The sequence below is a fragment of the Sorghum bicolor genome, chromosome 2, assembly GCF_000003195.3.
Source record: "Sorghum bicolor cultivar BTx623 chromosome 2, Sorghum_bicolor_NCBIv3, whole genome shotgun sequence".
NCBI classification, from domain to species: domain Eukaryota; kingdom Viridiplantae; phylum Streptophyta; class Magnoliopsida; order Poales; family Poaceae; genus Sorghum; species Sorghum bicolor.
The window spans coordinates 66330362-66356006 of NC_012871.2; the positions used below are offsets into that span (position 1 = coordinate 66330362).

General features: G+C 50.8%; 5 protein-coding genes across 6 annotated transcripts; 2 read left to right on the top strand and 3 right to left on the bottom strand.

Moving 5' to 3' along the window:
• LOC8054984 (MICOS complex subunit MIC60) lies at nt 3228-7028 on the top strand. Its single transcript, XM_002460547.2, has 4 exons — nt 3228-4282; nt 4977-5206; nt 5608-5831; nt 5917-7028. Exons 1-4 carry the CDS (start codon nt 3418-3420, stop codon nt 6770-6772), a joined length of 2175 nt encoding a protein of 724 aa, XP_002460592.1. The 5' UTR covers nt 3228-3417; the 3' UTR covers nt 6773-7028.
• LOC8063331 (NEP1-interacting protein-like 1) lies at nt 7038-8916 on the bottom strand. Of its 2 annotated transcripts, none has more exons than XM_021454666.1 (5): nt 8273-8916; nt 7994-8172; nt 7838-7921; nt 7459-7730; nt 7038-7382 (listed from the first exon to the last, which is right to left on the bottom strand). In XM_021454666.1, exons 1-5 carry the CDS (start codon nt 8808-8810, stop codon nt 7172-7174), a joined length of 1284 nt encoding a protein of 427 aa, XP_021310341.1. In that variant the 5' UTR covers nt 8811-8916; the 3' UTR covers nt 7038-7171. The 2 variants fall into 2 exon arrangements, with proteins under 2 accessions (XP_021310341.1, XP_002462759.2); XM_002462714.2 differs by having other exon boundaries at nt 7068-7382; nt 7557-7730; nt 8273-8901.
• Nucleotides 11078-13727, bottom strand: LOC8054985 (serine/threonine protein phosphatase 2A 57 kDa regulatory subunit B' alpha isoform). The gene is made up of 2 exons (XM_002462715.2): nt 12392-13727; nt 11078-11566 (listed from the first exon to the last, which is right to left on the bottom strand). The coding sequence occupies exons 1-2, from the start codon at nt 13487-13489 to the stop codon at nt 11249-11251; spliced, it is 1416 nt and encodes a 471-aa protein (XP_002462760.1). The 5' UTR covers nt 13490-13727; the 3' UTR covers nt 11078-11248.
• LOC8054986 (pentatricopeptide repeat-containing protein At1g20300, mitochondrial) lies at nt 17120-19552 on the bottom strand. Its single transcript, XM_002462716.2, has one exon. It carries the CDS (start codon nt 19476-19478, stop codon nt 17871-17873), a length of 1608 nt encoding a protein of 535 aa, XP_002462761.1. The 5' UTR covers nt 19479-19552; the 3' UTR covers nt 17120-17870.
• LOC8054987 (uncharacterized protein At1g76070) lies at nt 20929-22256 on the top strand. Its single transcript, XM_002460548.2, has one exon. It carries the CDS (start codon nt 21292-21294, stop codon nt 22066-22068), a length of 777 nt encoding a protein of 258 aa, XP_002460593.1. The 5' UTR covers nt 20929-21291; the 3' UTR covers nt 22069-22256.

Genomic DNA, 25645 nt, shown 5'->3' on the forward strand with positions numbered 1-25645 from the left:
CCGGCTGCCCGCGGCCGCGGATAAAAACAACGGAGACACACCCGTCCGTCGGCCTTGTAACTTGGGCTCGCCGGACTAAGGCTTTGTTTAGTTCGCAAAAAACATCGAATTTTTGGTACTATGTATGGAGCATTAAATATAAATGAAAATAAAAACTAATTGCATAATTTATCTGTAATTTGTGAGATGGATCTTTTGAGCCTAGTTACTCCATGATTGGACAATATTTGTAAAATAAAAATGAAAGTGGTACAGTAGCCAAAACCCAAAACTGTTTCAAACTAAACAAGGCCTAAACAACTCCGCCCACAGGCACCATGCCCAGTTGTTAAACACTCCTGAGACACAGACACGGCTAACAAGGCGGGTTACCGCAAACAAACCGAGGCCATGAGCAAATTGAGCAAGGTCCGGGACCCCGCGGGAGAACACAATAATTGCCCCGAAATGGGGTGCCGCGTCGCGTCCGCTCGATCTCCCCGTGACGCGCACTGCTGCTGCGCCCGCCTGCCGCAGCGTATCAAAAGGATGAAACGAACCGCAGCGCAGCGCAATGATGGGGGACGGCAGGAAGCCGCAGCCGGCCGGCCGGCGAGCGAGGTGCGAGCGTGAAGAGGCCTGAGGCAGGCAGGGCAGAAGCTCCATGCGGACGCAATGATCCGCGGCCACTGTGCTGTGCTGTGCTGTGCTGCCTGAAACGATGAAACATTGCGAGCTTTTCTGCCGCCAATCGGTTGATGGGCTCAACCGCCTCAACGTGGGGGAGGTATAGGAGCCGGCGCCGGCTCTGTACTTGCGTCCTGTGCGAAAATTGGGGTCGGGTCGTTGGTTGCTGGAGTAATTCGTTCGTGGCGTCCAAAAAACCATCAAGGCCTTGTTTAGTTCACCCTGAAAACAAAAAAGTTTTTAAGATTCCCCGTCACATCGAATCTTGTGGCACATGCATGAAACATTAAATATAGACGAAAAACAAAAACTAATTACACAGTTTAGCTGTAAATCACGAGACGAATCTTTTGATCCTAGTTAGTCTATGATTGAATAATATTTGTCACAAACAAACGAAAGTGCTACAGTACCGAAAACTTTTCACTTCTCGGAACTAAACCAGGCCCAAGACAAGATTGTTTCTTGTCGGATGGGGCTGAGGGGCAAATAATGCCATGTGTGCGTTGAAGCGTTGGCTCAAATCAATCGGCTTCCTTTGGTGCTATTGCATAACTAGGCACTCAGTCATGCCTGTAGAGAATTGTGGAACACATTTGGCTAAACTCCCCGGTCATAACTACTCCCTCCTTCCACAAGGTTAGCCTTTAGTGACGTTTTATGTTCCGGTTTTTAATATTCATAATAAAATGTAGACTAGCTTTATTCTAATGAAACTTATTTTCACTTAATGAACTTCTATATCCCTTTTTATTAATATTGTGACATGTCAATATATAATTGCCACTATTTTGGTAGCTTATTTAGTGCTAAAGAAACTCTTATAAAACCATCACTAAGGCTGACTTGATACTTCACTTTTTATGTAGTGTCTGCGACCTTGTTTGGTTTCTCCTCCCCCCCTAAGTTTACTCCTTGTCCCATCGGTTGTTTTAAAATACATTTAAAGTATTAAATATAGACTAGATATATTAGTTCGTATCAAAGCCTTACGTCTAGTCTCAAAGAAGGTTGACTGTGTGTTCCTCATTTGAATGCTCTGAAGTTGTTACAATGAGGCTGCAACAAAAGCGTGAAAAGGGTAGGGGAGTGGAGATTGGAGAAGGACCAGCCTAATAAAAGTCTTGAGAATTTGGTGCTCTGGCTGCCTTATATAGAGTCCGGAGCCAGGTCACGTTAAAAAGTAGGTTATCCTGATCGAGGTGGTCGTGAGCCTCAGAGAAGGAATCTGGCTAACTTGTATTGCAACGCTGTCTTGGAGCGCACGTCTGAACATGGTGATCGTCATGGTCTTGTGCCTGCATTTGCGACATGGTGTTGCATGGTGCTTTTGTGCCAACGGTGGAACCACTGTAGGCACATTGGTACTTCGCGCACTCGTCCCATGTGACGTGGCCTCACCGTAGCTTTGGTCATCGTCTTCTGATCTTTGGGGGCATTGTACAGGAGTTGGTAGCCGCTCTCGGGATGTTGGTCGTCCTTCTGTGTGACTGCCATCATCCTAAGTGGCCTACGCGGGCTTGGCGATCAAGCTCATAATGGTGCACCTCATCCTATAGTAGGTCTGGTCATTCACCTGTCCTGTTGGGTCGTATTTGGATGGTGGGTCACCGTATTGTCTCCCACAGCCTGACGATTATTGTTTTGGCTATGCTACATGCCATAGGATTGTGTATGACTAGGTTAAGGGGATCGTTGTCCCCTCGGTCCTTGCATGGTCAGTGTGGCATGCCTCTTCTTGTCAGGACAGGCCTACGACCTACCTGGCTTAGCCCCATCTGTCCCCGTTCCTCCCAAAGGTCAGGGCAAAGGAGAGGTCGTAAGATGTCGCGCGGTGTATGTGTGATAAATAGAAAGGAGAGGAGGTAGTGATCGACTCCAGACTTGGTGTTTGGCCCACACACCTAAGCTTGGTTGGGCCATGGTTGTTTTGGCCTTCTAGCAGTTTGGGTACTGAACGACTAACTAATCGTTGTCTTGAGATGCTAGAGGTATCATAATCCTGACATTAATATTATTAATTAGGTGTAGACATAAATAAATCAATTCTATTTCTTAGTATTGTTAAGGGCAATGTTGACCTATCCCAAATGCTGTTTTGATTGAAGTCACCATACCATGCACAAGTTCTATGACAACCATACTAAATTTATCTATTGTGTTTTATCATTTTTACTGAAATGGAAGGTGGTGCTTTGTGTAGTGCAAATGATGTGAATAAAGTCAGCAAATTCAAGGAGATCCTCTTAGAGCGAATGAGGACTTCAAAATTCAATTGTTATAATAAACATTTATAGCCGAAAAAACCCTACGCCCCAAACCAAAGGACTTGTAAAGAAATTTGTCCATAGCAAACTGCCACGTACCAGACCCTTTTGTGGAGTAGCATTCCACCATGTGAGCATAGCAATTTCTCCTGTCATAAAATGGGTCATCACTCCTCCCAACCCCACAAACCCCAAATCTTCAGCCCCACATTAACAAATCACGCAAAGATTCCCCTGCCATCATCACCAGAATTTAGGGCCTCCTTCTTCCTCCCCCAGCCCTCCTCTCCTCCACCTTTTTTCCCCACTAGCCCACACAACCAACAAAATTTCACCCCTCTCCACCACGCACCTGACTCACGGTCACAGTCTCACACCCCCCCCAGTGCTTTGACTTTGACTAGCCCTCTTCTCCCCCATCCTCACCACCCCCTGCTCCACTAAACCCTGCGCTAAACCTTGGCAAGGGTAGGGGTAGCTATCGATGGGGAACTGCGCCGCCTCCCGCCTTACCGGCGGCGGCGGGGGCGGCGACGGCGGCGACCCCGTGGCTGTGTGCCGGGACCGGAAGCGCCTCATCAAGGCGGCGGCCGAGCGGCGGTTCGCGCTGGCGAGCGCGCACGCCGCTTACGCGGCGGCGCTCCGTTCCGTTGCCGACGCACTCGACGTCTTCGTCGCGCGCCACACCGCGCCGGCGCCGATCCTCATCACGCTCCCCACCCCCACCAGCTCGCCCCCGGGTTCCCCCAAGCCAGCGCAGGTTCAAGTGCAGGGGCTTCCCTCCCCCGCCACGCCGCCGCCGCCTCCGCAGCAGGAGGAGGAGGAAGAGGAGGATGTGCCGGCATCACCGGCCGTCGCGGAAGATGGGGGCGGCGGCGTGCAGACGCCGGAGATGGGTTGCCCGTACTATTACCCATCCCCGGCGACGCCGCCACCGCCACCGCCCCCTGCGGCGTCGGCGGTCGGCGGGTGGGACTTCTTTAACCCGTTCTACGGGACGGAGGAGGTGGCGGCGGCCATCAGCGACGAGGAGATGCGAGCGGTGAGGGAGCGAGAGGGCATTCCCGAACTGGAGGAGGCGGAGGAGGAAGAGGAGGGGGCGAAGGCGGTGGAAACCAAGCCCCCCAAAGCAGAGGCCTCTCTTGGTGTCGTAACGCCCCAAGAAGAGGCTAAAGATGTGTGCGAGATGGCGGCGAACAACGTCGGGTTGGAGGTGGCCGTGGCCCCGCAGGGGCGCGAGCTGCTCGCGGCGCTCAAGGAGGTGGAGGAGCTCTTCGCGGCCGCCGCCGAGGCAGGCAAGGAGGTGTCTGGCATGCTCGAAGCCGCCACGCGCGTCCCCGAGCTCAAAGGTCCAGCCTTTATGGCGCTCCATTGCTTTGCTTTTCCTCCAGCGATTTGGCACTCTCGTTGCAGCTTGCTTGATCTATGCTACAAACATGGTGCCGCAATGGTCAAATCCTTTTTGCTGTTTCTGGAAATCGCAATAAAGCTGCGAGTTTTGAGTCGTTTGGACGAATATGTTATCCAAGGAAGCCCTTTTGTTATTCCTAGTTGGGTGAAACCTTTTTATACTCAAATCAGGAATTGAGAACTCACGAGTCAGGATGGCATGGAATGAGATTACTGTTCTTATTTTAGTACCCCCTGCGCCTCTGGAGTTTAGACAGACCGTATGTCTTTTAAAAGTGCCTTTAAATATTCCTGGCTGATGTAATAGCCGTCCACTGTCAATTTGTTATCATGTTTTCCGCTTTGCAGTCATTTCATGGGTCATTTTGCATAGGCAGTTCGATGCTAGTACTTCCTGTGCTCCATTGCAAAAGCGATCCTTTTGGGCTGCAAAAGGCTAAAGCTGTTCTGCTTGATGACGAGCATCATGAGTCTGTACTGTTGCGAAGATAGTAGAACAATAGGAGTGTAAAAAGCTCTTGGAGTCTCGGGTACCAGCAATCCATGTCAACAGTTATCACTTTATCAGTTGATAATATATTTCTAATGCCTTCGAATAATCATATTAACTCTACAATTTGTATCCTGGTGCAGAAAATTCGTCAAAGATAATTCATGCCATCACATGGCATCGGTCTCCCTCATCGGTATCCTCATCCTACAGGAGCGAGCTGGGAGCAAGCTCGAATAGTTTGTCATGGACAGACAAGAGTGAAACTAAGAGTGATATATTCGAAGATTATGGTGGAATGAAGTCAGGAAGTCATTCACAGACTCTAGGGAGACTGTATGCTTGGGAGAAGAAACTTTATGAAGAAGTCAAGGTGGGTTGCATTTTCACAAGTTCTTGATCACCGCATATGTTGGACTCCTTTGACAATTGATTTGGTAGCATAATTATTAGAATGCCACTATTCTCTGAATGAGTAGCCACATCTCTTTCGACCTGTCCAGCTACTAATTGTTTGAGCCAGGGGATATATTATGTGATGTCTCTTTATAGAAACCCATATTGATCTGGTATTTTCTGAAATTGAGAGCACATGCTATATTTTCTCAATACTTCATGACTAGTATGTGTTTCTTATGTCCATTTATAACTCGATCTGTTCCCTCACTGCTGAGCAGTCATCCTAGGGTGATCCAACAAGCTAATCTGTTGCCCTGTCTGTTATTGATTTCTTGTACATCTGTGTTAACACAATTTGAGCTCCATCCTGTGCAGGCTATAGATCAAATCCGACAAACCTATGAGAAGAAATGTGTTCAGCTGAGGAACCAAGATGCCAAAGGTTCAGAGCTGCGTTGTGCTGAAAAAACTAGGACAACTGTTAGAGACTTGTACACAAGAATCTGGGTTTCTCTACGAGCAGCAGAATCTATATCCGATAGGATTCAAAAGTTACGGGATGAGGAACTGCAGCCACAACTCGTTGAGCTATTGCAGGGGTAAGCTGCCCTTCAGTTTATGTATATGACATGTTCTGTAATTTTCATTTCAATCGATACTGATGAATTGGCTGCCCCTTTGCAGCTTTACGAAATCTTGGAAAATAATGGTTGACTCACATGAAACCCAGAGACAGATTATGTTCGAGGTGAATTCATTTACATGTCCTGCTTATGGCAAATTCTGTAATGATGCTCAGCGTCATGCAACTCTGAAGTTGGAGGTTGAACTGAGGAATTGGAGATCCTGCTTTATTAGCTATTTCAATGCTCAGAAAGCATATATCGAAGCTCTTGATTGCTGGTTATCGAAGTTTATTTTGACCGATACGATCCGGTACTCCCGAGGAATCTCATCGATTGCTCCAGATAGAGCTGGTGCCCCAACTCTAGTTGTGATTTGCCATGACTGGTACACTACAATGTCCAAGTTTCCAAACAAGCGGGTCTCCCTCACCATGAGGAATTTTCTCAGAAGTGTGAGAGTGCTATGGCTGAAGCAGGGGGAAGAGCAACAGCAGAAAAGAAAGGTGGACAGCCTGGCAAAAGAGTTGGACAAGAAGGTAACTGCCTACAAAAGAGCAGAGAACAGGATCATTGGCACCAAGCTTCTGGAGCATAAGCCTGAGATAGATGCCAAGCAGCGCATGGAACACTTGTCGGAGAAGAAAGAGATGCTCAATGTCCTGAGGAAGAGGATCGAGACAGAGAAAGCGAAGCATCATGCTTGCATGCGGGATACGCACGACGTCACTCTCAACGGGTTCAAGATTGGCCTCGCCAGCATCTTCGAATCATTGGCTGAGTTCTCGAAGGATTCGGTGAAGCTCTACGAAGACCTTCTGGCACGAGCCCATGACAAAGATTCAGATAAGGCAACTACTGATAAACGGCCCTGCGTTGGGGGGCCATACCCGCACATAGCGGTGGATGCTACATGAGTGACAGTGATCTGCATGTTAGGACCTCTGATCTCCATGTTGCTAGTTGCATTGCCCCAGTTTTTGGGCCCCTAGAATCTTTGTCTGATTTTAGCCTGTAGAGAGTACCATGTTGTTTGTTTGGTTGGTTGGTTGCTGAGTGTAGGGTCATTCTTGTGGGCAACTTATGCTTGTAATTATTCTTTAGCTTTGATATCGGTGGGGATTCGCTCTATCTTGTTGCTGCCCTTTCCATGTGATGCCGTTTACCCTGTCAGGTGTCTGGTCATCGCCATGTGCCAATGTGCACTGGACAGGTACTGCATTTGTTAACCTTGTGGGAAAAATGTTACAGAACGGCAAAACGCCCATCTTTTCACTGATGAGCTACAGAAAATTCACGCTGCCAGTGTGCGTACTTCAGTAGGCAGGAACGGCTATCTTTTGCCAGCTCTTACGGGCGGTTATCCTTGAGTAGGACACTGTCATGCAGAGAGGAACGGACGGCCTAGACCGATCGCCGGCACAATGGGCAGGAGGCGTGCCGGAGCAGCCAGCCGTCGATGCACGGCAGGTGGAACGTGTGGCGGCACACCGGCAGGCTCCTCGCGCTGTCGCCGGCTTGGAATTCCTGCGGAGGCAAAGATCGTCAAAAGAGGCGCACGCACACTGGCTTCAGCAAAGATCGTCAAAAGAGACGCACGCACACTGGCTTCAGCTTGCGAATTCGTGTCGAGATATCTGCAACGCACCATCCATGGCAGTATTCTAGTACGTAGCAGGCAGTAGTAGCAGCTAACAGTACCTGGAGGCAAACCGAGCAGGCGATGAGGTCGCCGCTGGCGTCGACGCTGCTGCGCTCGGTGAACCTCACCACGGGGAGCGCATCGATGGCGACCCTCGCCATGCCGTTGGTGCCACCCATGCCGAAGATGTCGGCGTGGTCTCCATGCAAGACCGTTGCCTCCGCTGCGCTCATCTGCAGGAACCAACGGAGTGCCATGGAAAGAGTAACGGGTGTGAATTGTGAATTGTGATAGTGGTGCGCGAGCGGGTGAGGCCACACGCGGTGTCCTGCGCGCGCACCTGGCTCTCGACGGCGTTGAGCACGGCGGGGTCCACCTTCTCGCGCACGAGACGGCCGGTCAGCAAGCTCCAGATCACATCGAGCTAAAAACCAAGAAAGCGTGCGTCAGTACTCGGTACGGGAGGCAGCGAAGCGAGAGCGAGCGGGGCACCGACCACGTAGACGACGCTCCAGATGGCCGGCTCGTCGGAGCGCCACAAGGCGAGGGACGACTCGACGACCTCCATGGACACCAGCGCGCCCGTGATGCCGCCGACGCCCGTGCCGCGCAGCACGCCCGTCTCCGTGGCCAGCCCGATCAGCCCGCCGGTGATCGCGCCGAGGACCGTGCCCACTGCCAGTACCAGCAAACGCGGCCAACGAACGATGAATCAGCTACAAGCCCAGACGCCGAACGTAGTTTCGCACTTTCGCTAATCGACTGACTGACTGACCTGTCGCGAAGACGCAGGTGACGAGGCCGCGGGCGAGGCTCTCGGCGCCCCGAGCGGCCAATGAGCATACGACGGCGCGCGCTCCGGCCGCGGAGATGGCAGGAGCAGGGTGCCGGAACTGGGAGTCGGTGGACGTCGTGTCCGTGTCCATGGTTGCGCGATCGATCGATCTGCCGGGACCGGAATGGGTGTGGTGAGAAATTTGATGGACACGCGGAGGAGGAGACGTGCAATCCGTCGACGACGACGACCCTAAAAGGGAGGGAGGTGGTGGCGGAGTCCGCAAGGTTAGGTCGGAAAATCTCGCAGCTCCTGTTCGTTGACGCAAACGTGTGCGTTTGGCTAGTTGACTCTGGCGAGGTGTAGGCCAGCAGGGTAGGCGCGCTCCGCCACGTCCGCCGTGCGCCAATAGCGCACGGCACGAGGCACTCTTCTTCTCCGGTGTCGGCACGAGGAGGAATTGGCGAGGGCACGTCCACGGTCCACCGTCCACCGACGGCGGAGCCTGGTGCGCCGTGAACCATGTCCACCGGGCCATTGCCAGAGCTGATGCTGGAAAAGTATCTCCAATGGAAAAGGGGCCGGCAGGTGGTTGGCATCACGAAACGAAACGAGACGATGGTGGTGGCTTGTCTCTGTTGCGTCTCAAGTCCCATTCTTCGGCCACTCGCTCTGCACCAGCAGTTCAGCGAGGAATCGGCATCTCCTCCTTTGTACTCCCTCCGTACTTGGTTGTTCGGGTGCGTGCGTGGCTGGCTGTGGTTGGTTATTCGGGTGCGTGCCGGCTGCGGAAACTTGTGTGCTGGCGCTGCAAAATCCCTGTGGGCTGCAGGTGAACGGTAACGGAACGAAAGTACGAAACCGTCATCTAGAAGACGCCCGGTACGCGGCCGGAGAAATGGACCGGTTGGTTCCTTTGCGATGACAGGCAACCGCGCGTACAAGAGTAGAAATATATTTGTCAATTGTCATTACTGATTGATCCGCGTTTGGTAGTTTAATCAATTCTCGAGTCATGGAACCAAACCGGTGTGGTGGGGCCTGGGTTCCAAACCGTTACCTGTGTGCCTCATCCTTTGCTGCGGTGAATTGTTGACACGTTTATAGGTAACCAAATTCCATGTCTAGCATAATTTGCAGCACGTGGGTCCCTGGATGTCATTCTCGACTCATGTGTTTCAGCCTCCACGTGTGCTGCCTGGTATCCGCATGGTATTCTACACTGCCAGCGCTTTGGACGCAGGGTCCACGTAATTTAATTCCTACATGTGTGGGAACAAATTTGGAGAGCTGTACCCTATATATTTAAGGTGCATGAATATTCATACGATAATTTTAAACAACCAATTAGTATAATTAAAAATGAACTTACAATGATTTTTTAGCCAAACAATAACAAAATCATATGTTACATAGTAGTGCTGAAAAGCTAGAGCGGAGTAGTCGCATCTGGCCTCATAACCTCTTGAGCGGGCTTTTTAGTTATTTGCCACCAACATGCCATCCTTATGGTGCGTTCTTGCAGATTTGCCATTCCTGATCCACATGTCAGTGACTCATATGGTCCCACATGTCATTGACACATACAGGGTTGGCACACTTAAGAGTGGCAAATAAATAAAAAATCCCTCTTGAGCAGTCGCAACAGGAACAGGCCTTCATAACCTCTGATGAAAACCTATGCATAGGGGCCGTGGCGCCGGTCCATGTGCACAAGAGGGCCGTATTTTCGAATCTTGGGCCGCAAGGATATTTAGAAGGAAGCGGGCTACCAGGTTAGACACTGGGCCCGGCATCTTGCTACGCGGACTTGGGCTGCGAAAAGCTTGGTCTCTTGTTTCGCCGTATTTTCTATCTCTCAGGTTTTTCTTTTCTTCATTCATTCAAAAAGAGAGATCTGATGTGTAATCTTTTGGAACAATAATAAATAGTAATCACTTGAAACCGGAAGTGAAAGTTTGAAACATAGGATTTACGAAGCACTAGTACATTGTTCAGGGTTTTCACCTTTTGCCGTTGTCTTTTTTTAGCAGGAGTAAGCAGGCGCTGTAGAATGCCTGTCCCATTTCAGATCACATGGATGCAGTGACACAGTCAACCTTAGAGAAAGGTCAATAATAGAGCCAAGTGCTTGGCTATAAGCCAAATAATTAGAGCCAAGTTATACAATAAGTTGTCTCCTACTTGTCTCTAAAACACATTCTCTTTCTTCTTTTCTTCTCACAACATTTGCTTTTTGGGTCCACTACTACCTATGCATCCGTGCCCAGCTTGGTGCTTAACTAAGAGCCAAGATATCATCTCTCTTCTCTCTTCTTTCCTCCACATCAGCATTAGCTTGGGCTATAAGCCCATTACTGTACCTGCTCTTAGTGTAATCCATCGCTCCTGAACTGAACATTTCAGAGGGAGCAGAGGACAAGCCAAAAGACTCGGCTGACAGCTTTGCCTCTCTGCTGGATTCGCATCGGCGTGGAGCGGCGAGCCGAGAAACATCCAGCGCGCGATCCGGCCGCGCCGGACGTCCGAACGGCCAAAACCAAAACCGGGGGTCAAAAAACTGTCGCCCCACGTCCTACTAACCCCCACGCCACGCGACACGGGCCTCTCACGCAGAGGTCGCTTCCAAAACCTGACAGCGCTGTGGTTCACGCGCGCCGCTGTCGTGGCTCGCCGGGCGTCACATGTCGCAAGCCGCTAGCGGTCGCCGCGGTTTTGCCATGCCATGGGAGGGGATCAGGGGACGATTCGGCAGCTTTTTTTTTTTTTTGGCGCGAACTTTGCACCGGCACTGTACGACGGACGGAGCACAAACTTCGCTTGCACAACATGGTCTTCTCGGTCTTACAGCCGCTACGCCGTTGCCAGCCAAAATGGCACGCTGCTGAGACGACGCCACCAATCGCGGCGCCGTGGCGTACCACCACCACCACTCACGCATGTACACTGACACGTCGTCGTCGAGGCAGCGCCGGGCTATTTGGCGGCAGCGGCGGCGGCGGCCGTCTCGAGCTTGCGCCACCGGGCGTCGCGCACGGCGGCGGCGACCTCGGCCTCGGACCGCCGCGTGGCGAGTTCGTCGGCGCAGCGGGCGTACAGGTCGGGCGCGACCTGCTGGAGCAGGGACTTGACGCTGGCCGTCACCTGCTGCACGCACTTGCTCCAGTGCAGCTCCAGGTTGCTCTCCACGCTCGCCACGAACGCCGGCAGGATCTTCTCCATCACGCCCGGCGACGCCGTCGCCAGCTCCACGAACCGCTCGTTGTTCCACACGTACAGCGCCCTCTCCGCCACCTGAATGAAACAACAAAAACACGGGTTTGTCAGCTTCATTCCCACCTGATGAGTGATGACGAGGTCGTACCAGAATCCGTGAGGTTCTTAAATTCATTATGGCGGTGGTGCTATTATTACGACAACGTGAAAGACTGGATTACACGTCACGGAACACTGCTGGGACGATTTAGAGTGAAACCATCACCACCGCTTTATAAAGCAGCTTCATTACTGAAATTTTTTTTGAGCGGAAGCTTTACTGAATTCGGATTAGTTACTTCGGTATATTCAGACGCAGTGCTTGAAACAAAAGTCATCACGATTAAAGGTTTCTCAGTACAGTAGGAACCAAATTTCAGTAGAGCTGGGACATGAGATGATGTGTAAAAAGGTGTCCTTTTGAAATTGAATTACACGAACGGCGTACGTGAAGTCGACAAACTAAAGTGAAAGAGCTCCTTTATAAAGTTACTTTATCGATCAACCGCTATTTCAGTGAAAGGGCTCTTTTTCCCTCCCACATGTACCCAACTGTCTACTAGTATGGTGCTGGGCCGATGCCCGATGCGGTATGGCGGCATGGGGAAGTGGTGGATCGCTGAATCTGAATCTCCAACATGCAGGTGTATAGGAAAGTGGCCTGTCTAACGGTATGTTCAGTGATCACATTTCTAGAAACTGATCCAACTCAGTTGCAAAAATATACACACTCGAGAAAAAATTGAGTTAGTAATGCAAACATACGCAGTCAGCGGCATTGCAGAGTACGTACGTACATGAGAAAAAAAGAAGCACTGGACAGATTTATTAACAAAACAACTAGTGCGCCAAAACGATACGAACCTGAGAGCTGTAGCTACTGACACAGCGGGCGATCCGGGCGCAGATGGGCACGGCGAGCTTCTGGAAGTGCTTGGGCTCGAGCACCTCGAGAATCTCCTCGAGCTCCTCGATGAGCAGCACCTCCTTCTGGCAGTTGGTGACGGGCCAGTGGCGCAGGATGTCCGTGACCACGGCGTCGGCGAGGCCCGGCTCCTTGTGCACGAACTGGAGCACGCAGTAGGCGAGCTGGCGGTGGTACGTGTGCACCCACCGCGTCCGGTGCAGCGGCAGCAGCACCCGCGCCAGGAACGCGCGGTGCTCCTCCTTGAGCGGCACGGCGAAGCCGTTGATGATGCTGCCGCAGATCTCCAGCAGCTCGGCGGCGCCGCAGTGGCGCTCGGCGGTGGACGCCTCGTAGACGAACCGTAGGAACGCGGCGGCCATGGACCGCCGCATGAAGGCGCGCTCGCAGGTGAGCTTGGAGTAGAGCTGGTGGTACACGGTCTTGAGCCGGTCGCGCTCCCGAGGATCCTCGGAGCGGAACAGCGCCAGGAGCGACGAGAGGAACGCGCGGTCCACGTGGTGGCGCAGCGTCTTGGCGTCCGACGCGGTGACCACGGAGAGGAGGATGTCGTACACCACCTGGAGGTGCGGCCACGACGGGGCCAGCACCATCACGGGGGTCTCCTCGTCGACGCCGTCGGGGGGCAGCAGCGCCGGGTACGCCGACGGCGGCATTGCCCTGAACAGGTTGGCGCCGACCATCTTCAGCAGCGCCACCATCACGCGGTGGTCCAGCGGCTGCTGCTGCTTGTTGCCCGCGCTCCCGCTCGACCGGACGGCGCCCAGCACCTCGACGAGCCGCTCCCGCTTCGCGTCCCGCTCCTCCTCGCACTCGTCGGCCGCGTCGTCGGCGAACGTGAACACGCGGTTGCACGAGGCGATCTTGTCGATGAGGCTGTCCGCCTCGGGCTCCGGCGACGGCGGTGGCAGCTTGGCCGTGCCGGGGACCACGCCGTCCGGCTTCTCGAGCTCGAACAGGAACTTGAGCGTGGTCGACCTCCTTTTGGCCGACGTCGGCCTCGGTGGCGCCACGACCTCCGCCGCGGCAGCGCCCATAGCTTCCTTTTCGCTGGTGTTGGTCCTTGGCAGAGACAAGGTCACGGGAGAACAGCGCGCTCACTCGAGTCAAGTGTGACCGGGTGCGCGCGCGGGTGAAGCTTAAGAGGAGCGCGCGCACGGAAGACGCCAAAATGGGGCGATGCCTTCGTGGAAGCGGCTGCGCTTGGAAACGCCGCGCGTTGGAGGCGACGGGCCGACGGCAGACGCCACGCTTGGGCTTCGTCCTTGGCCTTCGGATGATGATGGCTTTGGTCCCGGCCGCCGCGCGCGCACCGCACAAAGGGAGGGTCGCATGTGCTGATGTGCTTGGCACGGCTCGGCATCTCCGGGGCCTTAGAGCAACTCCAACCATTATGCAAATAGACTTGGCATTTACCAAAATGCATAAAACTCCAAAAAAAACCCCTCCAATCGTTATGCATTTGGACTTTGCATTTTACATAGCTATGCATTTGGAGGGGGAAACTTGGCATATATGCCAAAGGAGTCCAGCTATGCAAATAGAGATCAAGGGATTCTCGGTTTCACCTCGCGGACTTTTTTCTTCCCTTCGCGCGATTTCCCTTCGCGTCGCCACCACTTCGCGCGATAGGAGAAGCATCGCGCGTCCTCCTTCGCCAGCTTCGCGCGCGCGTTTGGACGAAGCAGCGTACAATAGGACGACGCAGCGCGCGATAGGACGAATCTACGACGCCTTGCTCATCAACGCCGGCCAGGTACGCCTTCTTCATCAAACCTTGAAGCCCGCAACTGATAACAACTGCGCAGCTCAGTACATCGAACAAAGACCACATGAATTGGATCAAGATATTCGGCTACGAAGTTCAAACCTTGGCGATGCGCCGTGCAATACGGCTAGATCCATTCTCCGGTACCCTCGATCCCATGTTGGCTTCACGAAATTCTACTGCTCGCGAGCTGCAACGGCTTGACTGATGGCGACGACCGGAAACTGATGGGGAACAGGACCTGATGGAGATCGGTACTGGAGCCAAAGGGCGAACCTGTACGACGACGAACTGATGGCCAACAGACGACGAACTGGTACGGTGAACGGGAACTAACGGAACGGGAGGTCGGTACTACGTTCGGTACTGCGAACGGGAACGACAAACTGCGCAGCTCACGATCGGTACTGCGCGGCTGTTTGGCGCTGGAATTGGTGAACGGGAGACGACGGCGGGCTGTTTGGCGCGGGATCGATTGGCCGCGCGGGAAGGAGTGCCGCGAAACAAAATTTCCGGAAAAAAAAGATGATGAACTTGGCATTTTGCATAACGGTTGGAGATCACCCGATTTTAGCCTTGCCATTTTCATTTGGGGGTTTACAATTTGCCTAAAATGCATAACTTCAAATACATAATGGTTGGAGATGCTCTTATAGGCGGGAGACGAAAACAATGCAGTGGAGCCTAGCGCCTGGACGCGTCCGGATTTGGGTCGCCGGAAGGCACAGCGCGGCGAGACATTGTCTCAGGCACAGTCAGTCGGAGTGTTCAGAATTCGGAAAGCAATCCACTGCACTGGATTTGTTTGGACCGTACTGCATGCCTCTCCGCGTGGGCTGTGGTCCTGTTATTACTCCAAGTAAACAGACGCTAGTAAAACCGCGAAAGTGAACTCTGTTGCAATCCAATTTTGACTGTCACTGAGTAATCTTTTGGACCCATTACTCTAAAAAAAACTTTTGGTCCCATTTGGAAAACAGATTTATTTATTTGCGAATGATTTGAAAAGCGAGCTGAAGGAACTAACAATCGATGAGAAAGGGAAGCACGAGCTTATGCTATTGCTAATGCGATCATTACGACACCTAGCATAGCAAAGCCACCTGCGCTGGTTGCAGTAAACAAAAGCCTCATCAGCATATAAAAAAGATGATTACGGCAACCTGCTCCAGGTTATCTAACGGGGGCACCGAATAGAACCAATCAGGCAATGGGATCTGAGAAGAAGCTGGACGAGAAAAGGTAGAGAGGTTCACATGCAGCCGATACAAGATTCCGGTCAAGTTTCTCAAGGAGACTCGTTTCGTGCAAACACCTCCGGGTGTCAGGTTGCGGTTCATGCCTCACACTTCCGCCGGGAAGCTTACAAGCCAAAGATGCCCTGCTGCCATGTGATGCTCGAAATCTAGCAAAGAGGTAGGCTAGGAACGGATAGCTGCATCAAATCTAAGGGGTGTACCAGTGCATTGCACCGGCCGAACAAAATGCACCGACCATTTGGAACCGCTAGGCAGCGGATCGGACAACAGAACAGCACATCAAACATTAGATTGGGAGAAACCGAACATATTAGATGGAGTTCAGCATGCAGTCCTAAAAGCTATAGAAAAAAAGCGAGGTTGCAACATAAACGCCGCAAAAAGTGCCGGTGCATGATTATTTGTGTTGTCCTTTTGTGTAGATCACATGATTATTTGTGTTGCTACTTGTTATATTACACAGTTTGACGCAAATGAGTGCAGCCGAACAATGATAACCTTAACGACGAAGTGAATAACAGAAAAACAGAAACATAAGCAGATAATTAGCAGGTACCCACCCCAGATGCAAATGCCTACTGAGAAAAAGCAAGCTACACAAGCAAATAAAGAATTCTTAAGGTCGGTTAAGCAGGGAAGACAAGCAAACAAACTATTCAACAGATCAGTTACGCACGAAGATACTGTGTTGGTAGTTTAGTAACAGATACGTGAAACCAGAAAACATACCGACTTTTCAAGCTAAAGACTGATCGTATATGGGACGCAGTCGGTCTATGAATAGTTTAGATCCGATTTTTTTTTTTTTTTGAATTTTGCCACTATAGTTTTTTCATTTTTATTTGACAAACATTATTCAATCATAGAGTAATTAGGCTTAAGATTGCAAATGGGGCGGCGGCAGTCAGCCCACGCAGCGTCCGCGAGAGCTGCAACAGAGTTAGCGGGCATATGCGGCAGCCCGCGCAGCGTTGCTAGCTTTTTGTGGCTTCTGAGGCCAGGCAGTTACCATCAACGCCACGGGATGATGGGACACAGGATGAGCGACTGAGAAGAGAGACACAACAACAACGGCCAGTATCGGCGCCGGCACTCGTCCGCCCACCTCAGCAGCAGCTCCCGTCGCTGGCACCAGTTGTGCCAACCTCGTCGGTGTTTCCTTCAGCGCCACCGTCGGTGCCTCTACCCGTGCTGTGACGTCACATCGGATTTGCTGCCACCGCCACCTGCATTGCTTAGGCTAAAAAAATGTAACTGCCGTAGTTGTCGCAGCAGCAGGGGGCTAAGGTCGTCGCTGCCGACGATCCAGCTCACATCTCAAAGGCAGGTTGCAGGCTTGCTGTGCCGCTGGGTAATGCGGGTTGGCCACATAGCACCGGTAAAATGATGTGGGCTATGATGCGGGTTCTGGTGAGTTTGTGGCACGGGCTGTCCCAGCGGGCTTGCGGCAACCCGCTGCCACTTGCATCCTTAATTAGGCTTAAAAGATTCGTCTCGCGATTTACAGACAAATTGTGCAATTAGTTTTTGTTTTCATCTATATTTAGTACTCCATGCATGTGCCGCAAGATTTGATGTGACGGAGACTTAAAAAGTTTTTGGTTTTTGGGGTGAACTAAACAAGGCCAGTAAGGTTCTCATGCTATTAAATCAAGTATTCATTTCGAAGCAGTTCAAATCATGTGAAGCAAGGACTGTTGGTCCTGTATGGTACATCTCAGCACCTCTAATTGAATGAATGCCACCATAAATCTTCAAAAATGCTAACCACTACCTAAAAATGTCCCGTAAAGCTCAAACAATTTGACAGGTACAGTGGTACACATCTACCTAAAAAGTGCAGTAAGGTACAATTTCCCAAACCTAATTTCAGAAAAGGAAAAAAAAAAGGGATTGGAGCCCAACAGGCAGGGTCCAAAAACTGAAGCCAGAATCTCTTCTGGAGTTTTCTGGTACCAGAACTGGCAACCTAATGTAGTCTCAGGAATAGTTGACTACAAGTGATTATGACTTACAAGATCCAGCTTTTCCTTGCCCGACTCTATACCACTGGTGGGCAATCACAACAGTGAACACCCTAAGGCCCATGTTTCCAAAAATAATTCAAACATTAGAAGCGAATGGCAACAGGGGATCCTTTGCTTGTAAACTTCCTAGCCTAAACCTAAGACTCAGCTTCACAAGTTTAGGCCAGAAACGGTCACCTCCAACATCAATCAACTTAGCTAACAGCTAAGGTCGTGTCCCAAAAACTCACATTACTTGTAGCACTCAAAATTTGACCCTCATACATCTAATCCAACAAATTTTACTCAGGAAGCTTGGGTACAACATAAGAAAAGATACCTTTTATGTGCGACTACACTTCCATAACAATCTTGCACATGGAGATCAGCAAGCAGATAGTCCACTCCACAATGCATCATTAGCAGGGTGGCTAATAAAACCCCGATCAACCATCAGTTCAACAAGCTCTTCGTGCTTCTTGAGCTGTCCAGCCTTTCTCAAAAGGACCAATACCATATCACGCACCTGCTTTGAAGGTTTAAAGGATTTCTCCTCGATCATTTCCTTTAGTGTTGCGTGTGCACGCTTCCAGTTTCCCCTCCCGCAGAATGCCTCAATCAGAGCCGCATAGGTGTGCATGTTTGGCTCTATTCCTTCCACATCCATGTTCTTCTTCATCCTCAGAACCATATCCATTGACTTCTCCTTATTGAACAACTTTAGAAGGCAGTTATATGTAACAACATTTGGTTTGCATTGCAGCTCCCTCATTTTCTCATACAACTTATGTGCAGCACCTATGTTGCCAAGCACAACTAACAGCCTGAACATGGGATTGAACGTGTGGCAGTCAGGAACACACTTTTTTGCTATCATTTTGTCAAGCACCTTCAGCGCTGCATCAAGGTTGCCCTGCCCCTTCCCACAATGCGTCTCGATCAAGAAGTTGTATGTGATAATGTCTGGCTCACACCGAAGCTGGTGCATCTGGTTATGCACCTGGAGCACCTGCTCAGAACGGCCAGCCTTGACATGCGCCCGCATGATAGCATTGAACGTCGCTGTGTTTGGGGGGCACCCAGAATCGATCATCTGGCACAGGAGCTCCTGCGCACGGGGAACCTGTCCCGCACGATACATTGCATCGATCACAGCAGTGTAGGTATACACATTCGGCATGATCCCTGACTGCTGCATCTCTGCAAACACGCGCTCCGCCTCATCGAGCTGCCCGGCGCGGCACCACGCGTGGACCACGGCTGTGTAGAGCACAACATCAGGTGTGAAGACAGTCCTGCAGCTGTCGAACAGCGCCTGTGCCTCACTGGCAAGGCGCTTCTTGGAGAGAGCAGCCAGGAGGGATGCCAGTGTGGCAGGCTCCGGAGCCCCGGAGCCGTACTCCTCCATGCGGCGGAACAGGTCGGCAGCCTCCGACGGCATCTCCGCTCGGACATAGCGGCGGATCAAGGCGAAGATGAGCCGCGATGAGATGGGGACGGCTCGCTCCCTCATTTCGTCGAGCAGGTGGCGCGCGAGTGAGAAATGGTGGTGCTTGGCGAGCAGGTCTATCATGGAGGCGTAGAGATCGGGGAGGGAGTCGGCGGGAAGGGAAGCGGCGATGTGGCGGAAGAAGGCGGCGGCCTCGGGGAGCGGGACGCCGCGGCGGAGCGCGAGGAGGCGGCGGAGGAGGTGGAGCGGCAGGTGAGGCGGAGGCGGGGAAGGGAGCAGGTCGGAGATGGTGGACGAGAGGGACGGGAGCGGATCGAACGGTGGGGATACCGGGAGCTCGGCTGTCGGGTTGGCGCGGCGGTGGTCGAGGAGCGCCGCGTGCAGGGCGTCCAGGAGCTTGGTGTCGTCGCGGGTCAGGGGCGGGGGCGACGGGTCCGTGTCCGTTGGGGGCGACGGGCTCGGTGAGCCCTCGCAGAGATGGCGCAGGAAGACGATGCGGCCGGTGGCGGGAAAGTGGTGCTTGGACTTGAGGAAGAGAGCCATGGCGTGGCGGTGGCGGTGGCGGGGGACGGGGGAGGAGAAGCAGACGCCGATGAGGATGAAAAACTTCTCGTAGGGTTTTGGGTTTGGGATTTTTGTCCATCGTGTTCGATTGTCTTGGGCCGTATGAGTTCAGGCTTCTGGGAGTGAGGCCTTATTGTAGTTTAGGCCCATGAAGGTAACAGAGAGATACTGGTTTTCTAAAAAAAAAACAGAGAGATGTTGATGGTGCCTGGCTTGGCTGGGTGCTGTTTGTACGTACTTTTGTACAGATGATGATGGTGCCGGTCTTAGCCCCTACGTTCATATTCCCGTTTTTGTATTCCACATTCTAAGAACGTCTATATTCTAGAATCTGCGAAGCTTATCAGCCTATCTTAATCACCTGAGACGAAAACATAACCCCACTTTTGTATTCTCATTCTCATTTTATTATAAAATAGTATCCTAAGTTTCCATATCTATTCTGTTCCGAAAACAGGGATCGGAAACACCGACTCACCGCTCACGGATTGGTGCGATCAGATGGGCGATGGCGTGACCAGTACACAGGCAGCTGACGTGTACCATATATCTTTTTTTTTTTGCAACGTGTGCATGCCGCACACAGACGTGTACCATATATCTGATCATGGGAACGCAACGAATCGTGTGAAAGAGGAAACGTCTCTCTCGACAGGGATAGGTATTAAGCTGCAGCGTCTTTCGTCGATCACCTCCTCATTTCTTCTGCTCACGGTCAATCTTCCATTATTATATATATATATCAGAATTACCAAGTCCGTACGACGTCCTTGCTGGCTGGCTGTTTCAGAGGTGGCACGACGAATGTTGTTCCAACGACAAAATTCGACGGTTAGAATATATATTTACTCTACTATACCAGTAACATTGGACTGCGTCTTTACGCACGATTGGCAAATGCAACGGCATGTTTGGTGGGCTTCGATGGGTCAATTTGTGCCATTACTTAAACATAAAGAAAGAATCAGTCTAGTTAGTGGTAACAAACTTCCTCAATGTGTGTGGCCATGGCGACGCTTTCCCCCATCTTTTCTCGACCCGTCGCCTTTCACAGTTACTCGTAGTCGTAGCCGGCAGATGTGAACACTCGAAAGCCGCGGCCACTGTAGCACTGTACCACGCCAGCAGAGCAAACCAGCAACGGCGTCGTGATCCTGCACAGCTGCCGCTGGCCCCGCTGCGCCACACCCACACGCCTTGGCGGCTTCGCGCGCACCGCGGCACCGGCGCCCAGGGCGCGTGAGGGGCTAGGAAACCGGCGTTCGCAATCGCGCGCGCACCAACCGCGGCGCGCCTGTGGGCGCACTAGCACCAACCGCGGGTCGACATGGACAGTGCCCTGCCTCTGCCTGCCTGCCTGCCTGGCGCCCCCCGGAATTTCGGTCGCGGCAACCAGGTCTCACGTACCCACCGACGCGCGAGTCACAGAAAAACCGCTTCAAACAGACGAGTACCACCAGCTCTCGCGCGATCCTCTGTTTGACCGCGCCACATGCGCGCGCGATTAATCCTAGCAAAGCAGCTCCCCGACCGAGCCCCATCCGGATTTATAATCTAGTCACCAAACCTTCGGAGTTGAAGCCGTATGTGTATATATATATATACAACAGCCGCTCTCGAGATCGACAAGGAGAAGCAACCAGCGTGCATCCGAGGGAGAGACTGATCCGGACGCAAAAGGCATCCACCGAGTTTCCAGGTCTCACCAGCCAAGAACAAATCTAGCTAGTAATTAAGCTACAGCGCGAGCAAGAAGAGGTTAGTGTTGGGTAGTCGAGTTCGAGTTCGTTCCATGGAGACGAAGAAGCAGAAGAAGCAGCACGCGAGGTCAAGGAGCTTCACGGGCGGCGGGCTGGCCTCCTTCCTCAAGTCCACCGTCGCCTCCTTCTCCTCCACCTTCCCGTCGTCCAGCGGCGGCGGCAGGAGGGCCTCCTTCAACCACCGCAACGCCTTCTCGGGCCCCATCGTCTCCATCGTCCCGCCGGAGGCCCGCGGCGGCGGCAGGAGGAATAAGCGGTCGTCAGGGTACGTGACGCCCGAGCCGTCGTCGCCCAAGGTGTCCTGCATCGGCCAGATCAAGCGCAGCAGCTCCAGGCGCCAGAAGAAGGTCAACCCGTGCGGCAAGAACGGCGGCGCCTGCCCGCTCCCGCCGAGGCCGCCGGTGTCAGCGGACGGGAAGCCCTGCAGGCCCCCCAGGGGCTCGCTCGTCAAGCGGTTGTCCTTCTTCCGGCGCAGCAGGTCGCGTTCTCGGTCGTCAAGGGCGTCGTCGTCGCCCAAAGATGGCCTCGTCGGTAACGGGATGGCGGCGGCCCCGGCTCCAGCGCCGCCGGTGGGACTTGGACACATGAGGCGGTTCACGAGCGGGCGCGCCGCGTTTCAGGACTTCGACTGGCGGGAGGAGGAGAGGAGAAGCCGTGACAGCGATGAGGAGTTCGAGGACGACGGGTTCGTAGCGCATTCGGCGCCGCTGGTGCTCGGCGGCGGGGTGGTAGCCTCGGAGCCGAGGAAGGAGGTGAACCTGTGGAGGCGTCGCCCCATGGCTCCTCCCACTCCGCTTGAGCTTCCCTAGGCTATAGCGAGCTGATGCATGTTCGTTCATCTCTGTACAATGCCCTGCTGCTTTCTTTAGTTTCATAGTTTGTATATACAGCTCTACACAGTAGACGGCTACACGCCTAAGTGATGATGATACATGTTTAGTGGATTTTTGCAAATGTGGTGCTCATCTTTGGAAAAGGAAGAAGTAGACTAAAACTATGAAAAATCTGTCTGCCTAGCTTGGCAATTTTTCTTCTATAATATATATATATATATATATTTCTCATTTCGATCTGGTCTTCCATATATGAGCATTCATGCTAAGTTGGGCCTTGTTTAATTCGAATTTTTTTTGCTTTTGGCTACTGTAGCATTTCGTTTTTATTTGACAAACATTATACAATCACGGAGTAATTAGGCTCAAAAGATTCATCTCACAAATTGCAGGTAAACTGTGCAGTTAGTTTTTATTTTCGTCTATATTTAATACTCCATACATGCGACCAAAGTTTCGATGTGACGGGAAATCTTGAAAATTTTTGCGAACTAAACAAGGCCTTGGTCAATCCGAAACTTGTGGAGAGGAGGTCAAAAATCACCGGCATGTTTGGCATGCATGACAGCATGAAGTATTTGAATTTTCTTTTATTTATACATGAATGTTGATCACCATTTTTGCGTTGACGGTTTGTACACCGTACCCATGTGTAGTTTGATACTCCATTGACACCAATAATGTCCGTCCGTTGCTACCGTTAGTTGCATTACCTCCATGAGAATAAGTGGTCTCCAGTTTGTATTTGTATATGCACCTGCTTTGGTGTTAACGCCGAAACAGTCGATCAAGATGTGTTCAACAATGGCACGCGTGTGCCCATGCCCCAGGCCCCATGCTGTTGTTCTGGGAAGTTTTCTCTGCACGCACATTTAATTTAATTATTAGAATTATTCAGGTGGTGCTTTGAAAAGTTTGGTCAGCAGACGTTAGCACTGAAATTAAACTAATAACTGCGGAGGCCAATCCAGACTAGTCGTAAAATTAATGATGCAGGACTGGTTCAACTCATGTGCTCTGAAAAATAGTACAGGAGAATCCTGATTTGATTCAATACTACTGTACTACTTTTCATGCATGGTATATCTACGTCCGTGGAGATTTGAAATGAAAATTTGGTGGGGAATCTCTCCCCCCCCCCCCCCCCCGTTGCATAAAAAAAAGTTTTCAATAATGCAGCAGTAGTATAATACGCGTCTACGAATCGAGGTATCAATAATGCTAACTGCACACTGTTTTCTTCATATGCATGATATATCTAGTTTTTATACGCGTGACGTTCCAAGTTTTTAAGCGCTAATGATCAGAGTACGTAGTAGGACATTTGTGCTCCCAATAGCTTAGTTTGAAAATACTTCGTCTTGGACAACAGTCTCTAAAAACTCAATTTTGACCTCTATTTTCTACTAGGATATGATGATTGCCCTAGCGTTTTATATGAAGATACATTTAAAGACAGATCTACGCATACATGTGACCAACAAGCTCCTAAAACAAACTTCAAAAGGTTTTGGCACTCGAAGTTTTTTAAAGTTTTGAAGACATACCTATGTGTACATGTGACGAACAAGCTCCTAAAATAAACTTCAAAAAGGTTTTGGCAATCAAAGTTAAGTTTGACTCAGACATGTCAAAACGGCAAGAATTATTAGCAAACCCGGAGGGGGTATGGAGTGATGATCCATACAATGCCTCTACTGATTACTCCCTCCGTCCACGAAAGAGTCAATTTCTAGAGTTGTCCTAAGTCAAACTTTTAAAACTTTGACCAAATTTTTAGAAAAAAAATGCTAAGATTTATAGTATCAAATTAGTATTATTAGATTCATCATAGAATATATTTTTATATAATATGTATTTTATATTATAGATGTTGTTACTTTTGTCAAACTTTAAAAAATTTGACTGGCACGGATCCTAGGAATTGATTCTTTCGGGGACGGAGGGAGTAGTGATTACCCACATCGAGTAAAGAGAGGCTTAAGGCAAAGAAGGAGAGGCCATTCATCTTTGACTAGTCATCATATCATTTGCATTTAACACGTTCCGTGCATGCTCGCTTGACGTAGTATGAAAGGAACGAAAAATAATTGAAAATGGGTACGTGATGACGCGAACGGTGGGCCAGCGTCGAGAAAATATAAACAGCAAACCATGGGCCGGAAGCCTGAGCCCATCTAGAAAACTTATCTTGCTATCCAAGCGGCCAACATTTCTTTCCTGAAAAACCGCACAAGGCCCCCTCTTTTTGTCCGTTGCCACGTGCTTGAGGTTGTTCAAACTTGAAAGCATGTCCTCTTCGAAACGGAACGGAGCCAGCGGTTTCGCTGGAAGGAATGAAAATGACACCAGGCGCATCTTTTACGGCTAGTTCTACTTCTATCTTTTTTTTTTAGAATTATACTGTACAGAACATTTTGTAAGAGCTGGCCTTTCGCTCTCGCAATAGCAGCAGCTAGCGCGGGTATGTGGTACTGTGGTAGGCCATGCGACGTTGCCATTCAATCCACCTGTACACTGGCCAAGTCGGCTGCAGCCGGCCAAGTCGCGTTGGCGCCTGCACATAGGGTTGGGCACTTGGGTTCTGGGAGGCCGACATGGCTACATCCGATAGGAACCACGCTGGCCGGATGGATATGCTACCTCAGTCAAGAAATGGGTTGAGGATATCTTACGCAAACCAGGGGGGTTACTGTCTGGTAATGGATCAGGATCGAGCCCCAACCCTTCGTAAATCGTAACTATGGAGTCAGTCCAATCCTTATCTAACCTCATTACCTCAACTGATTTGCTACACCCAATCAAATGAATCCAATCCTTAAACGTTCTTTTTGAACCCACGGGCCGGTTCATCTATGACCGAACCAGCAGAATCCACGGGCTGTAATATTTCCAGAAAGCAAAGCAATCGCTTCCACGGTTCCAACAGACAGACAACACTAGTTACAGTACATGACAGACGGTTCCACCAGACAGACAACAAAAGTTACATGGCAGACAACTCCATATAGAAAATAAAGAAATTACATCCGTTTCGGTTGTTAAAATGGAATCATCCACCAAGTTCTATAAATTAAAATAGAAAAATCACTTTGTAAATGAACTGCATAGAGACAAAGAAGCTAGGTGTAAAAACAAACAAAGTTTTGATTTTTGGTACTGAATGTCGCAAGTTTTCTGAATGGAACCGAGACAGACTGCCCTGCCTTAGACTCACCTTTTTTTTAAAGAAGCTGGCAGGAGTTCTGCCAAGCATATACTAAAGCCTTGTTTAGTTCTTCAAAAATTTTGCAAAATTTTTCAGATTTCCCGTCACATCGAATCTTTAGACGTATGCATGGAGTATTAAATATAGATAAAAATAAAAACTAATTGCACAGTTTAGTCGGAATTGACGAGACGAATCTTTTGAGCCTAGTTAGTCCGTGATTGAACAATATTTGTCAAATACAAACGAAATTGCTACATGGCTCATTTTGCCAAAAATTTTGGAACTAAACAAGGCCTAATAAAGGAGGAGATTGCAAAAAAGTTTGCCCAAAGACTAATACAG